Raw genomic sequence first — 13,176 nt, 5'->3', positions numbered from 1 at the left:
TTGGAACAGTATTCGCATCCGCATATACTGTTCCCCAAGGAATTGATATCATCGTTTATTGAACAATTTCAAACATTTATTGAAACGTGTCGTCATAAATTGTCAACGCCTTTAAGGCAATTCATTACAGCCAGAGATTTTGAATCTCACATTGTGGCCAATCTATCGCAACAGGATTTGGCAAAATTGGTATCAGTTGTCATCTACTATCAACTGACACCAAATCTATTAAATAGTCTAGTACAAAGACCCTCAAATTATGTTGGTTATATCAAGGAATTGAGAAAACTTAATTTAGAAGGCAACACCATACAGTGTTTGTTGAAAATTTTACAAGCAACAAGTGCCTAAGGATTGAAGGCAAACATTGAAAATCTATAATTTAAGAAGAAAAAAATCACCACAAGAAATTCAATTAAAATATATTATTTATTCAAAAAAAAAAAAAAAAAACAAATACATGAATAACAAAATAAAGGTATGTATGAATTTAGATATACAATTTGGTATTTTTTTTTGTTTTTTTTTTGTTTTTGGTATTATATAAAAAAAATTGTTTTTGGAAAACCTAATGGAACACTCAAATACTTAACAAGATTCTAAACATTTAAGAAAACAAATCGCAAATTAAATTTCATTAAAAACAGAAACCTAATAAAGGTGTGATGTATGAATTTAAATATAATTTTTTTGGTATTATATACAATTTTTTTGACATTTTTGACAAGCCAATGAAGGATTTTTTACCACACATTTTTAGCTAATACTATCATTGTTGATGCGGTTGTTCCTGCTGTTGTTGATGCCTATATTCTGAAATGTTCTCCGATGTTAAATAGCTACCATCCTTGATATTGTGTCCGGTACATTTGTTATACAAATATAATGCCATCAATGGAAATGGCGTCATTATTGCCACTGCCACGGGTATAACTGTTGTTAGATCGGCTTGAGGTTGTGGCAGACTTCGTAACAGAAATATAGCAATACCCGTATTTTGTATACCAGTTTCAATGGCAATGGTTAGACCATCAGCCGGATTTTGTCTCAATATCTTGGCCAAGATCCAGGCAAACATGTAACCCAACCAGGGCAATAATAAACCGGCTAAAATTATCTGTAAATAATAAAGTGAAATTATAGTCTTTTTTTATTTATGAACGTTGCACATCACTTCATTAATTTTGATAAAATCAATATTTTTGCGCGTTCTTGAAAGATTTATAAAAATGTGACTTTAAAACATTCTTCAAAAAACCTCGCCTTGAAAAAATATTTTTCAAAAATCCATAAAAAACCCAGTAAGGAATGTAGTTTAGTCGGATTGGGCCGACTATATGATACCCTTCACCACTTTGGGTATATTGTACATATGTATCCTTACAATTGTATGTCAATGTTCCCTCGTAGGAACATACTCAAGCCTTTCTGCAACCTATGATAAATTTAATTTCATTCGGCCAGATTTAGAGTTATCTGCGTACCATGGGACAAATTTATGGAAAACGATTTATAGCAAAATTGATACACGCTATTCGGTACGTCGCACTGTTAAACATTTAATATCAATTAGACACCCGTTCGAAATACATATGGAAGCTATGGCTGCACCATTTCTCTTAAATCGGACGAAAATATATATGGGAGCTATATTTAAATCTGAACCGATTTTCACGAAACTCAACACACATCATTCTACAGCTAATTCAGTAAGCTATGACAAATTTCTTGAAAATCGAAAGATATTTAGAGTCTTTGGTGCACCATTTACATTAAATCGGACTTAGCACACATCGTTCTAGGCTTAATTCAGTACGCTGTGCCAAATTTCGTCCAAATTAAAAGATATATAGGGTCTTTGGTGCACCATTTACCTCAAATCGGACGAAAATATATATGGGAGCTATATCTAAATCTGAACCGATTATCACGAAACTTAGCACACATCATTCTACAGTTAATTCAGAACGCTATGACAAATTTCGTGCAAATGGACAGATATATAGGGTCTTTGGTGCACAATTTACATTAAATCGGAGGAAAATATATATGTGAGCTATATCTAAATCTGAACCGATTTTTATGAAACTTAGCACACATCATTCTAGACTCAATTCAGTATGCTGTGCCAAATTTCGTGCAAATCGAGAGATATTTAGGGACTTTGGTGCACCATTTACATTAAATCGGACGAAAATATATACGGGAGCTATATCTAAATCTGAACCGATTTTCAGGAGACTTAACACACATCATTCTAGACCTAAATAATTATGCTGTGCCAAATTTCGTGCAAATCGAATGATATTTAGGGAGTTTGGTGTACCATTTACATTAAATCGGACGAAAATATATATGGGAGCTATATCTAAATCTGAACCGATTTTTCCCGATTTCAATAGGGTTCGTCCTTGGGCCAAATGAATGAGCTGTGCTAAATTTCATCCAATTCGAATAATAAATGCGACCTGTAGTTTGTTTACAATTTAACATGGTCAGACAGACGGACGGACATGCATAAATCGACTTAGAAAATGATTCTATGCATATTCTCAAGAGGAACCCGCAGCACTTTGGCTACTGACAAAGATAATTCTAAAAGACTTTGAAAACATTGTATGCAACACAAACTCACCTTCCATGAAAACAATTTAAACATATATAAATTCGTTACAATTGCAAATATGATTATGAACAATATCAGGCACGTTGATATCGGTTTAAGAAAGCGCACTAAAATCCGTGTCAAACGTTGTGAACATTTTTGAATGGCCAAACCAATGGCCAGTGGTACAATTAAGGCTATAGCAAATGTTGCTATATTTTTATATGGTATAGCCATATTGCCACGTTCAAATATCAAATGGCCCAGTGTAAAAATCCACAAAGGCATCATACCAAAGGCGGCAATATTACTAACGGTCGTCATTAGAACGGATAAATTAATATTGCCACCCAAGATGACAGACCAAATGTTCGAAGCACCACCACTGGGCGAAACACCGGTGAAGAATAGGCCCAGCTGCATTTCAACACTTTCCGAAAAAACGAAATAGCCAACAGCATAACTTATCAGCGGCATTAGCACAAACTGGGAGAAAAAACCAATTGAGGGACCCTGAAAATTGAGAAAAATAGTTAATATGCAAAATTAATAATGTCGATTTTTTTTACTTACCACAGGCTTTACAATTAATCCCTTTAAGACCGTCACATCCAGGGCAGCACCAAAATTAATATACAACAGTGATACCAACAAGGCAACCGATCCCGTAAATACGTGATCTATGATACGTTGTTTACGTATTATTATCAATGGAAATGATTCCTTACTAATTTCGGTAATATTCTCCCGTTCATTGATCATGTGTACATGTATTCGTGTAAATCCCAAAAATATAACCTGTATTGTTATATTTCCTTGCCATTTCTGGGTGATAGGATCAAATTGTGATCCCCGTACAATGTCATTAACTTGTGCCAAATCACTGTTTTCGCTGTGAAATCGAAACATAATGTCATTTAAATTTGCCGCATTTATATCTGAAAATAAAAAAATAATTTCAAGTAAAATTTCAATTTCAAAAAATAATAAAAATTAATAATAATACATCCACGTGGATTTTTTAAAGAATATTTTTTCAAGGGTCACTATAAGGCGTGGATTTTTTAAAGAATATTTTTTCAAGGGTCACTATAATGCGTGGATTTTTTAAAGAATATTTTTTCAAGGGTCACTATAAGGCGTGGATTTTTTAAAGAATATTTTTTCAAGGGTCACTATAAGGCATGGATTTTTTAAAGAATATTTTTTCAAGGGTCACTATAAGGCGTGGATTTTTTAAAGAATATTTTTTTCAAGGGTCACTATAAGGCGTGGATTTTTTAAAGAATATTTTTTTCAAGGGTCACTATAAGGCGTGGATTTTTTAAAGAATATTTTTTTCAAGGGTCACTATAAGGCATGGATTTTTTAAAGAATATTTTTTCAAGGGTCACTATAAGTCGTGGATTTTTTAAAGAATATTTTTTCAAGGGTCACTATCCGTAAATATATGTTTTTCTAAATTTTCGTCGTCAGTAAAAACCTCTCGTCGCTGATCATATGCGAAAGCCTCTTGAAACTTTGTTTGTTTACATTTATGAATTCATATCTGTATATAGCTCAAAATTTTATCTGTCAAATGTAATAAAATAATATGGTTTATATTATTTAAAATAGACATACTATTTATTTTTTAAAACTTCCTAAGTTCCGAGAGATAAATTTTTAATCATGCAACATCTAATTGTACTTGATTATATACCGAAGTGCGTACAAAATTGTGTATGTACATTTGTTTTTTTTTATTATTATTTTGCTTTACGCGATTATTGAATTCTAAGCTTACTTGTTATTTCAACCTGAATTTCAACATTGGTATCCATATGTGCCGTCATATTGCTTGGTTTGAAATGAACATGCCATTGTGGATCTGCAGCGGCGCTTTGCCAAGTTACTGCATTTAGATTCGTTTCGCCTACTTCTATGTCTCTCACTTTTCCCGTTGCCCCATTGACCGGCAAGTGGGCTATTAAGCTAACCAACAACACTATGTAAAATGCATCAGTGCGGCAGTGCATTGCGTTTAGTTTTTTAATTGATTTTTTTTTTGCTCTCAAAAAAAAATAGTTTTTCTTGGTGCATTCGCAATCAAATGGGGTTATGTACTTTTTGGAATCGTTATTTTTTATTTATTTGCGTGATAATTTCACAATTTTCATCATTTATTATCTACAGTTTTTTGTAAATTTACAGAATATTAAATGTGGATGTACAATTAAAAAAGAATAACTTTAATTAAATAAAATATATACAAAAACACAACCGAACATTTTTACAATCGAGATTAGACTGTCGTTAGTTGATTCCATTTGTTTTGGGGGAGCTGAGTAACGTGCGTTGATGCCAGCCAACGGAGAAAGTTAACAAAACACAACGAATTTGAGAAAATAAACTTATTACTCTTTACACTCACATTAGACTCTCGACAAGACATTCACAATTTTAAGAATTCAAATGGTTGACTGACAAAATAGCTTAACTGCAAAACATACAAGACATTTTTGCAATGCTTTAAAAAAAAACAATTCTTTTTAAGAATTTTTATAAAACAAAATAAAGCCAAAACATCGGCGCCAATCATGGATCGAGCTGACCCCGATGGAATTATCGCTGACGATAAATTGTTGCTTGTCGTCAGTTATCTGAAAGACCTCTTTCTAAGACGGACGAAGTTGATCGACGGAACCTACGGTTTGGCCAGATCACCTTGTACAAAGGGGTCAAGGTTGTAAATTTGTAAGAAGACAACATCTACGACCCTTTTTGGGAAGATAGTAAACTGGCAGCGGTCCATGAAATACCGAGCGGGATTGTTACCTCAGTGTGGATCCCACCATTATTTAGGTGACTGGAGAATACACGGCGGTTAGTGGAAAAGCACAACGACGGACTTCAGATGAGGAAGTGGATAATCCTCACTTCATTTGAAAGAAACTGCGGTTTTGTGGCAAAGTTCGCTACCGATTCTGCTGGAGAACAGTACTTAAGGAGGAACAAGGGTGAATTGCTTTATGGGATGGGGAAACTTCAATTCCGTCTCCCGCCAATAAAACATGAAACAGATAGCAGCAAGCGCTAAAAGCGCCTAATTTAATGCTTCTGTTAAATTTCAGCAATGGTGTTGTGACGACATTAGGACTAGATAGGGGTAACTCGAAACCCATATAGTCTCTGCGTCTATCTCCCCTATGATGCTCCTGCCCCAACCGGATCTGATGTACGCTATCTACTGGAGGCAGTGGCAGCACTGGTGACATAATCATTGGATGTGATGCCAATGCACACCACTTCCACTGGGGAAGCAGTGACACCTATAAGGCTTCCTATCCATTAGCATACCCTGTGAAGAGATATCAGCCGGTGTAGTGATCACAAAACCTGGCATCCTAGTTCTGGTACATCTACAACAATATCGTTTTTGCTAAAGAAAATTGCTGAAAATTAAGAATAAGAAGAATTTGAAAAATTAAATTTGGTTGAATAATATTTCCAACCCCCCAAAATATGTATCGAATAATAGAAGTAATCATTATATGGGGGCTACCCCGGCCAATAGTAATAATTTTTATTAGAGAGATTTTATACTCAATAAGAATCCTATTGAAAGAAATTTTGATAGTTAGCAGCATAGATATTTCTCCTGATCAAGCAACGAGAAATCAAATTGACCATATTGTTATAGACGGACGGCATTCGTCCAGTGTTTTAGACGTTCGATCGATACGAGGAGCGAATATTGATTCGGACCATTACCTGGTGGTATCCAAGGTTCGCACCCGTCTTAATGTAGCAGCAAAGGTGCGGTTTAATGTAACACGGAAACTCGAAGTCGAAAAGCTGCAAACACAACAGATAGCAGAAGCATACTCCGCTCATCTTACCCACCTGCTTGACGAAAGGACTTCTTGTCCCGATAATAGTATAGTAGCACAATGGCAAAGAATTGCCCACTCCCTACAAACTGCAGCAAAAGCAACATGGTACGATCTGATGTGAAAAACGCAGCGTATAGGGCAACCCTACAGGCAGTAGCAAAAATTAATGCGTGGGAGAATTATTGTGGGAGAAAGGAGATAGGATGATCAGTACAATTTGGCTACAGGAATGCATGCCCAATGATTGGAACCTCAGCATCCTGCGTCCCAAGTCTCCTTTCCATCACATATAAAGTACTATCCAGCGTGCAGTGTAAACGGCTGAAGACCTGGTAAATCCACCATTGACCAGATTTTCACTCTGCCGCATTCGACAGCCCTTACTCGTTGAGAAGTGATGAAAGCTATGTCTGCGTTCGGCATTCCTGCAAAACTAATACGACTTTAACTGGCACAAGGTCAGCAGTTAATGTCGGAAAGGGCCTATTGGAGCCCTTCAATACCGAAGGAGGATTCAGATAAGGGTGATCTTTTTAACATCCTACTGGAAAAGGTCATATGAGACGCAAAGGTGAACAGAAATGGCACTCTGTACACCAATCAACACATTTTACTCGCCTTCGCGGATGACATCGATCATTGCGAGCGGTAACAGTCACTTTTAAGCAAATTGAGAAGGAGTCAGCTAAAGTGGGTCTGGCAGTAAATGGCGAGAAAACCAAGCTGATGTTATCAACGCGCAAGACGTGCATAGACTCGGACCAACAGTGAAACTTGAGAACTACAGCTTCGAGGTAGTTAAATATTGTATATACCTTGGTACCGCCATAAATAAAACTAATCGCATAGGTTTTGAAATTCGGAGAAGGATAGTGTTGGCCAACAGATGCTACTATGGTCTAAGTAAGCAGTTTAGAAAAGCATGGGTACTTGCGCAAGCAGACGAAGTGTTTGAGAGAATAATTCTCCGAAAGATCTATGGATCGATCTACGTCGACGGTGAATATCGCCGTCGAATGAACCATGAGTTGTACCAGCTATTCTCGGGCATCAGCATTGTAAGACGTATCGAGCGACTGGCTAGGTCATGTTATGAGAATGGATAAGGATGCCCCACCACAAAAGGCATATAAAGGCGAACCTACTGATGTCCACGCAGAAGGGGAAGCCACGAATTTGATGGAAAGATTAAGAGAAAGGGAACATTTCGAAACATGGTCTTTCAAATTAGTTGTGCGCAAGACCGACGTGCCTGGAAATCTATTTTTAGCTCCGCTTATGAAACAAGTGTTCTGTCACAAGACAGCTAAGTAAAGTAAGTTAAATTTTAATACCCAATGAGAACCAAACAGAGCAAATTACAACCAATTCGTTTGAAAACGTGTCAAAAACGTGGGGGCTATACCAAAACGTGGAGCGATATACCCTATTTTATATAACCCACGAAATAGATAAGTTAGTGAATTACATTCCTTTTTTCTCCTAAAAATATACCAAAAATTTGTTAAATAAAACTCGTTATTCTTTTCCTCATTTATTTATAAACTTCGTATATGTCGCTCATCATCATTTTCATTCAAACTACAATATTTGATATCGTTTTTTTGACCCCAGTATTTCCTATAAAGATATATACCCAATAATGGGAATGGTGTCATTATGGCCACAGAAACTGGTATAACTGTTGTCAAATCGGCCTGAGGTTGGGGTAGACTACGAAGAAGAAATATTGCAATGCCAGTATTTTGTATACCCGTCTCAATGGCAATGGTAAGGGCATCAGCGGCACTTTGATTTAGATTACGAGCTAAATACCACGCCAAACCGTAACCCAGCCATGGAAGTAAGGAGCCAGCCAAAATGATCTAAAAATAAAATCAAATTATTTTTTTATTAAAATTTTTACAGGATTAGGATACTTACCCTCCATGAAAATAATTCAAATAAATATAGATTTGTCACTGTTGCGAATATAATGATGAATAGTATTAAACACTTTGAAATGGGTTCCAAAAAAAGCACCAATATTTTGCTATATTTAGGTGAATATTTTTGTATGGCAACACCAATGGCTAGGGGTATTACCAGGGCCACAGCAAATGTGGCAATTTTTGAGTATGGTATTATCATATTACCACGTCGAAATATTACTTGGCCCAATGTAAATATCCATAATGGTATCATACCAAATGCCGCCACATTGCTTAGACTTGTCATAAGCAGGGACAAATTCATATTTCCGCCCAAGATAACAGTCCACATATTGGATGCTCCACCACTGGGTGAAATTCCCGTAAAAAATAAACCCAATTGCATTTCTATGCTATGGGGAAATACAAAAACAGCAAGAACATAACTTAGCACAGGCATTAAGGCGAATTGGGTTATAAATCCAATTAGGGGACCCTGGAAAGAAACAAATTTTAAATAAATTATTTATAAATCGAATATTATTTTAGATGTTATACCCACCACAGGTTTTATAATTAATTTCCTAAGTACCTTCAAATCCATTGCAGCTCCAAAATTAATATAAAGTAATGAGACCAATAATGCCACCGATCCCGTAAAAATGTGATCAATCAATCTTGGTTTCCTTATGATTATCAATGGCAAAAATTCTTTGCTAATTTCTACATGATTATTTTTGTCATCTATCATTCGAACATAAATTTTTGTAAAACCTAATAATTTGACATCAACAGTAATGGAACCACTCCATTTACGAATTGTTTCATCAATTTGTGAGCCCACAACTTCCTTTTTGACCTTGGCCAAGTGTTCATTGTCCGCATAAAATTCAAATGTTATGTCATTTAAATTTTGAAAATCAACATCTACTGCAATAAAATAAGAAAGAACATTACATTTATTCATTTTTTTAAATTTCATATCCGAACATACCCCTCAGTTCCGCTTCAATGTTAATAGCACTATTCATGTGGGCTGTTATGTTAGCTGGCTTAAACACAACATGCCATTGTGGCAACGTCTCTCCTTTTTGAAGTTCTCTAAGTGTTCGATGTTTTCGTCTTGTTGTTGTTCTTTTTGTAGCTTCAATTGGACATGACCAAGAGATTAAACTTGTAAAGAGACACATAGCCACCATTATTTTGGGAAAGTAAAACATTGTCATTTTTGTTAGCAAACAATTATTTGGATTTAATTTTTTAAAATAAATTGTAAAACAATAAAATTCACTTGTTGAAAATAGTTGTAAATAAATATCCCATTTTTAGAAGTGTTTTCTGTAGCCGTACTTTCGCCAATCGCAGCTTATTTACATTGAAAACCAAAACAAACTAGATCGAAGTAAATTTCACTGAGCACGAAGAGAATGGTTGTTGCTTTTGAAATGAGAAATATTTAAACTTGGTTAGTAAAGTCGTAACGGATTTGATTCGTTGCCTAGCTCGGATGGGCATAGAAAATCCCATTCAATTAAAATGTACACTACACGATTTTTAAAGAATCCACCGTTATTTGTGCATACATATCATAGGTAATATTATTTAAACAAATTCTTGAATATCTCCCAAACAAATCCATGATTCAAAGTCGACCTGCTACTTCGTATGCGGAAGGGAATACAAAATAAATAATATTTTATATGGAAATTGTTGTATATTTGTTGTACTATAATTCCGGATTGGGTGGCGTAGGGGGTGATAGATACCAAGCAACGGCTCTTATTGGCTTTAACATGGCGAAGCCCAGGCTTATCTTGGTCCCTCTTTCATCTCAATTGTGGACACTGACCTTCCCGCGGTGTCACCTGTGGTAGCTATTTTCAACACCCGTTGATATAGTGAGCTGATATGGACCCATAACAACTATGCCCACACTCGACCCCCGCAAACGTATAAGGGACCACGATCTGCACTTGGAATGTGCGCACGTTGTACAGAAAAGGCGCAGTTTTCGCTTTGGCGGATGTACTCAAGAAGTGCAAAGCCGATATTATTGCCTTACAGGAAATGCGATGGAAAGGGACTGGCGTAAGTAAATCGGACGATTACACTCTGTATTATAGCTGTCATGAAACGAGACATGAATTTGGCTGAGGATTTATGGTTAACAGGAGAATAAAATACCTTGTCTCCAAATTTACTCCCATATATGAGATAATTGCTATAATCCGCATAAAAGCGAAGTTCTTCTGCATCAATCTCATTTGCGCCCATTCTCCGACCGAAGATAAAGATGAACAGACCAAAGACATATTTTACGAGCGCCTAGAAACAGCTTATGACCACTGCCTTGACATTAAAATTCTGCTGGGAGACTTTAATGCAAAAATCGGAAAGGAAAATATCTTTAGCCTACCGTCGGAAAATTCAGCCTCCATGAAGAAACATCAGACAACGGCATGAGGTTGGTTGACTTCACGGCTGCAAGAAACATGGTAGTTAGCAGCACCAGATTCAAGCATCTCGATATAGACAAGGCCACTTGGATTTCTCCAGATCAAACAACGAGAAATCAAATCGATCATGTTTTGACAGGCGGAAGGCATTCATCCAGTGTTTTAGACGTTGCATCGATACGAGGAGCGAATATCGATTCGGACATTATAGCAGTCAAGGTTCCAACCCGTCTTAATGTAGCAGCAAAGGTGCGATTAAATGTAACACGGAAATTCGATGTCGAAAAGCCGAACACACAACAGGTAGCTGAGGCCTATTCCGCTCTACTTACGCACCTGCTTGACGAAAGCACTTCTTGTCCTGATAGTAGCAAAGAATTGCCCACTCTGAAGAATTGCTGAAGAATAATAAAGCAGCAGGTGCCGATGGGTATAGAGGAATAAGTCTCCTTCCCATTACATATAAAGTGCTATCCAGCGCACTGTGTGAACGATTGAAGCCAATGGTCAATGACATTATTGGACCAATGCGTCTTCAAACTTGGCACACATATAATCAAGTTGTACCAAATAGTGTACCTTTTAGTAACTACTATACTTCCATATATCAATTCTACTCTTCAACAGCAACATTTATTCCAAATTTTAGGGTTCCAGACCTCTGCGATCACCTAACTTCAAATTGTACCAAATCTAGTGCCGTTTAGTACTTTTCGTGCACATAAATACTAATTTTAAAAGCTGTCATTATAGCTTAATCCTCAACAGTGATCTTAATTCCAAATGTCAGGTTTTCAGGTCTATCCGTTCGCCCAAAATTCAAATCGTACTAAATTTAGTACTTTTCACAACCATAAGTACGAATTTCATTTGTCATTTGAATTTCCAATTATAAGACGCCTGTTCACCTACATGTAACTAGTACGAAATTTAGTACTTTTTGTACGCATACGAACGATTTTTTAAAGCTATCGTAATCCTGTACTCTAATAGTAATCTTAATTCCTATTTTCAAGATTCCATATCTATATTCTCACCTAAATGCAAATAGTACCAAATTCAGTACCATTTAGTAATTTTTATACACATAAATACGAATTTGCAAAACCATTTGCATTCGTCAACACCACTTCCCAAACGTATATTCCATATACAATTTCAATATTCTAGCTATACATGTTCAATATATACACAATTAGAACCAAATTTAATAAAGGTTAGTAGGTTTCGTACACTTACAGGTCGAATTTCCAAAAATCCTTTTGTACATCTTTCGAACATTCCACCAGTGACCTACATTCCCAATTTCTGAGTTCTAGCTCTTCACGTTTTCTTAATACAATGGGTACCACATTTAGTACATTTCGTATCCTTCTAGTTCGAATTTCTAAAAACCCCAGCCTTATCACTCGCCAGTCAAGGTTCCAACCCGTCTTAATGTAGCAGCAAAGGTGCGATTTAATGTAACACGGAAATTCGATGTCGAAAAGCCGAACACACAACAGGTAGCTGAGGCCTATTCCGCTCAACTTACGCACCTGCTTGACGAAAGCACTTCTTGTCCTGATAGTAGCAAAGAATTGCCCACTCTGAATAATTGCTGAAGAATAATAAAGCAGCAGGTGCCGATGGGTTACAAGCCGAACTATTCAAGACTGGTGGTCAGATGCTGGTAAGGAGCATGCACCAGCTAATCAGTAGAATTTGGCTAGAGGAATGCATGCCCAATGATTGGAACCTCAGCATCCTGTGTCCCGTGCACAAAAAGGAGGCAAGACGATATGTGCCAACTATAGAGGAATAAGTCTCCTTCCCATTACATATAAAGTGCTATCCAGCGCACTGTGTGAACGATTGAAGCCAATGGTCAATGACATTATTGGACCAATGCGTCTTCAAACTTGGCACACATATAATCAAGTTGTACCAAATATTGTACCTTTTAGTAACTACTATACTTCCATATATCAATTCTACTCTTCAACAGCAACATTTATTCCAAATTTTAGGGTTCCAGATCTCTGCGATCACCTAACTTCAAATTGTACCAAATCTAGTGCCGTTTAGTACTTTTCGTACACATAAATACTAATTTTAAAAGCTGTCATTATAGCTTAATCCTCAACAGTGATCTTAATTCCAAATGTCAGGTTTTCAGGTCTATCCGTTCGCCCAAAATTCAAATCGTACTAAATTTAGTACTTTTCACAACCATAAGTACGAATTTCATTTGTCATTTGAATTTCCAATTATAAGACGCCTGTTCACCTACATGTAACTAGTACGAAATTTAGTACTTTTTGTACGCATACGAACGATTTTTTAAAGCT

The 13,176-nt window shown here is 36.3% G+C and overlaps 2 protein-coding genes across 2 annotated transcripts; both read right to left on the bottom strand.

Annotated features, from left to right (window-relative positions):
- Positions 1-769: 769 nt before the first annotated feature.
- LOC133326637 (hepatic sodium/bile acid cotransporter-like) lies at positions 770-4,623 on the bottom strand. The gene is made up of 4 exons (XM_061535271.1): positions 4,392-4,623; positions 3,179-3,543; positions 2,636-3,118; positions 770-1,117 (listed from the first exon to the last, which is right to left on the bottom strand). Exons 1-4 carry the CDS (start codon positions 4,621-4,623, stop codon positions 770-772), a joined length of 1,428 nt encoding a protein of 475 aa, XP_061391255.1.
- A 3,395-nt stretch (positions 4,624-8,018) lies between these two features.
- On the bottom strand, positions 8,019-9,421 carry LOC133326648 (P3 protein-like). Its single transcript, XM_061535281.1, has 4 exons — positions 9,385-9,421; positions 8,953-9,320; positions 8,404-8,886; positions 8,019-8,345 (listed from the first exon to the last, which is right to left on the bottom strand). The coding sequence occupies exons 1-4, from the start codon at positions 9,419-9,421 to the stop codon at positions 8,019-8,021; spliced, it is 1,215 nt and encodes a 404-aa protein (XP_061391265.1).
- Between the last annotated feature and the right edge of the window lie 3,755 nt (positions 9,422-13,176).

Source organism: Musca vetustissima, unplaced genomic scaffold (genome assembly GCF_032173495.1).
Source record: "Musca vetustissima isolate MV318-11 ecotype Yass unplaced genomic scaffold, APGP_CSIRO_Mvet_v1 utg252202, whole genome shotgun sequence".
Taxonomy (NCBI): domain Eukaryota; kingdom Metazoa; phylum Arthropoda; class Insecta; order Diptera; family Muscidae; genus Musca; species Musca vetustissima.
This window is presented reverse-complemented; position numbering and strand designations above follow the sequence as displayed.

Bases quoted from the DNA above. Each gene is read 5' to 3' on its own strand.
- LOC133326648 (XM_061535281.1), bottom strand. From the start codon at position 9,421: ATGAATAGTGCTATTAACATTGAAGCGGAACTGAGGG. The intron at 9,321-9,384 runs GTATGTTCGGAT...ATTTTATTGCAG, and splicing joins CATTGAAGCGGAACTGAGGG to TAGATGTTGATTTTCAAAAT. The intron at 8,346-8,403 runs GTAAGTATCCTA...TTTTATTTTTAG, and splicing joins TTGAATTATTTTCATGGAGG to ATCATTTTGGCTGGCTCCTT.
- LOC133326637 (XM_061535271.1), bottom strand. From the start codon at position 4,623: ATGCACTGCCGCACTGATGCATTTTACATAGTGTTGTTGGTTAGCTTA. The intron at 3,544-4,391 runs GTAAGCTTAGAA...TTTTATTTTCAG, and splicing joins AATTCAGGTTGAAATAACAA to ATATAAATGCGGCAAATTTA. The intron at 1,118-2,635 runs GTGAGTTTGTGT...TATTATTTACAG, and splicing joins TTAAATTGTTTTCATGGAAG to ATAATTTTAGCCGGTTTATT.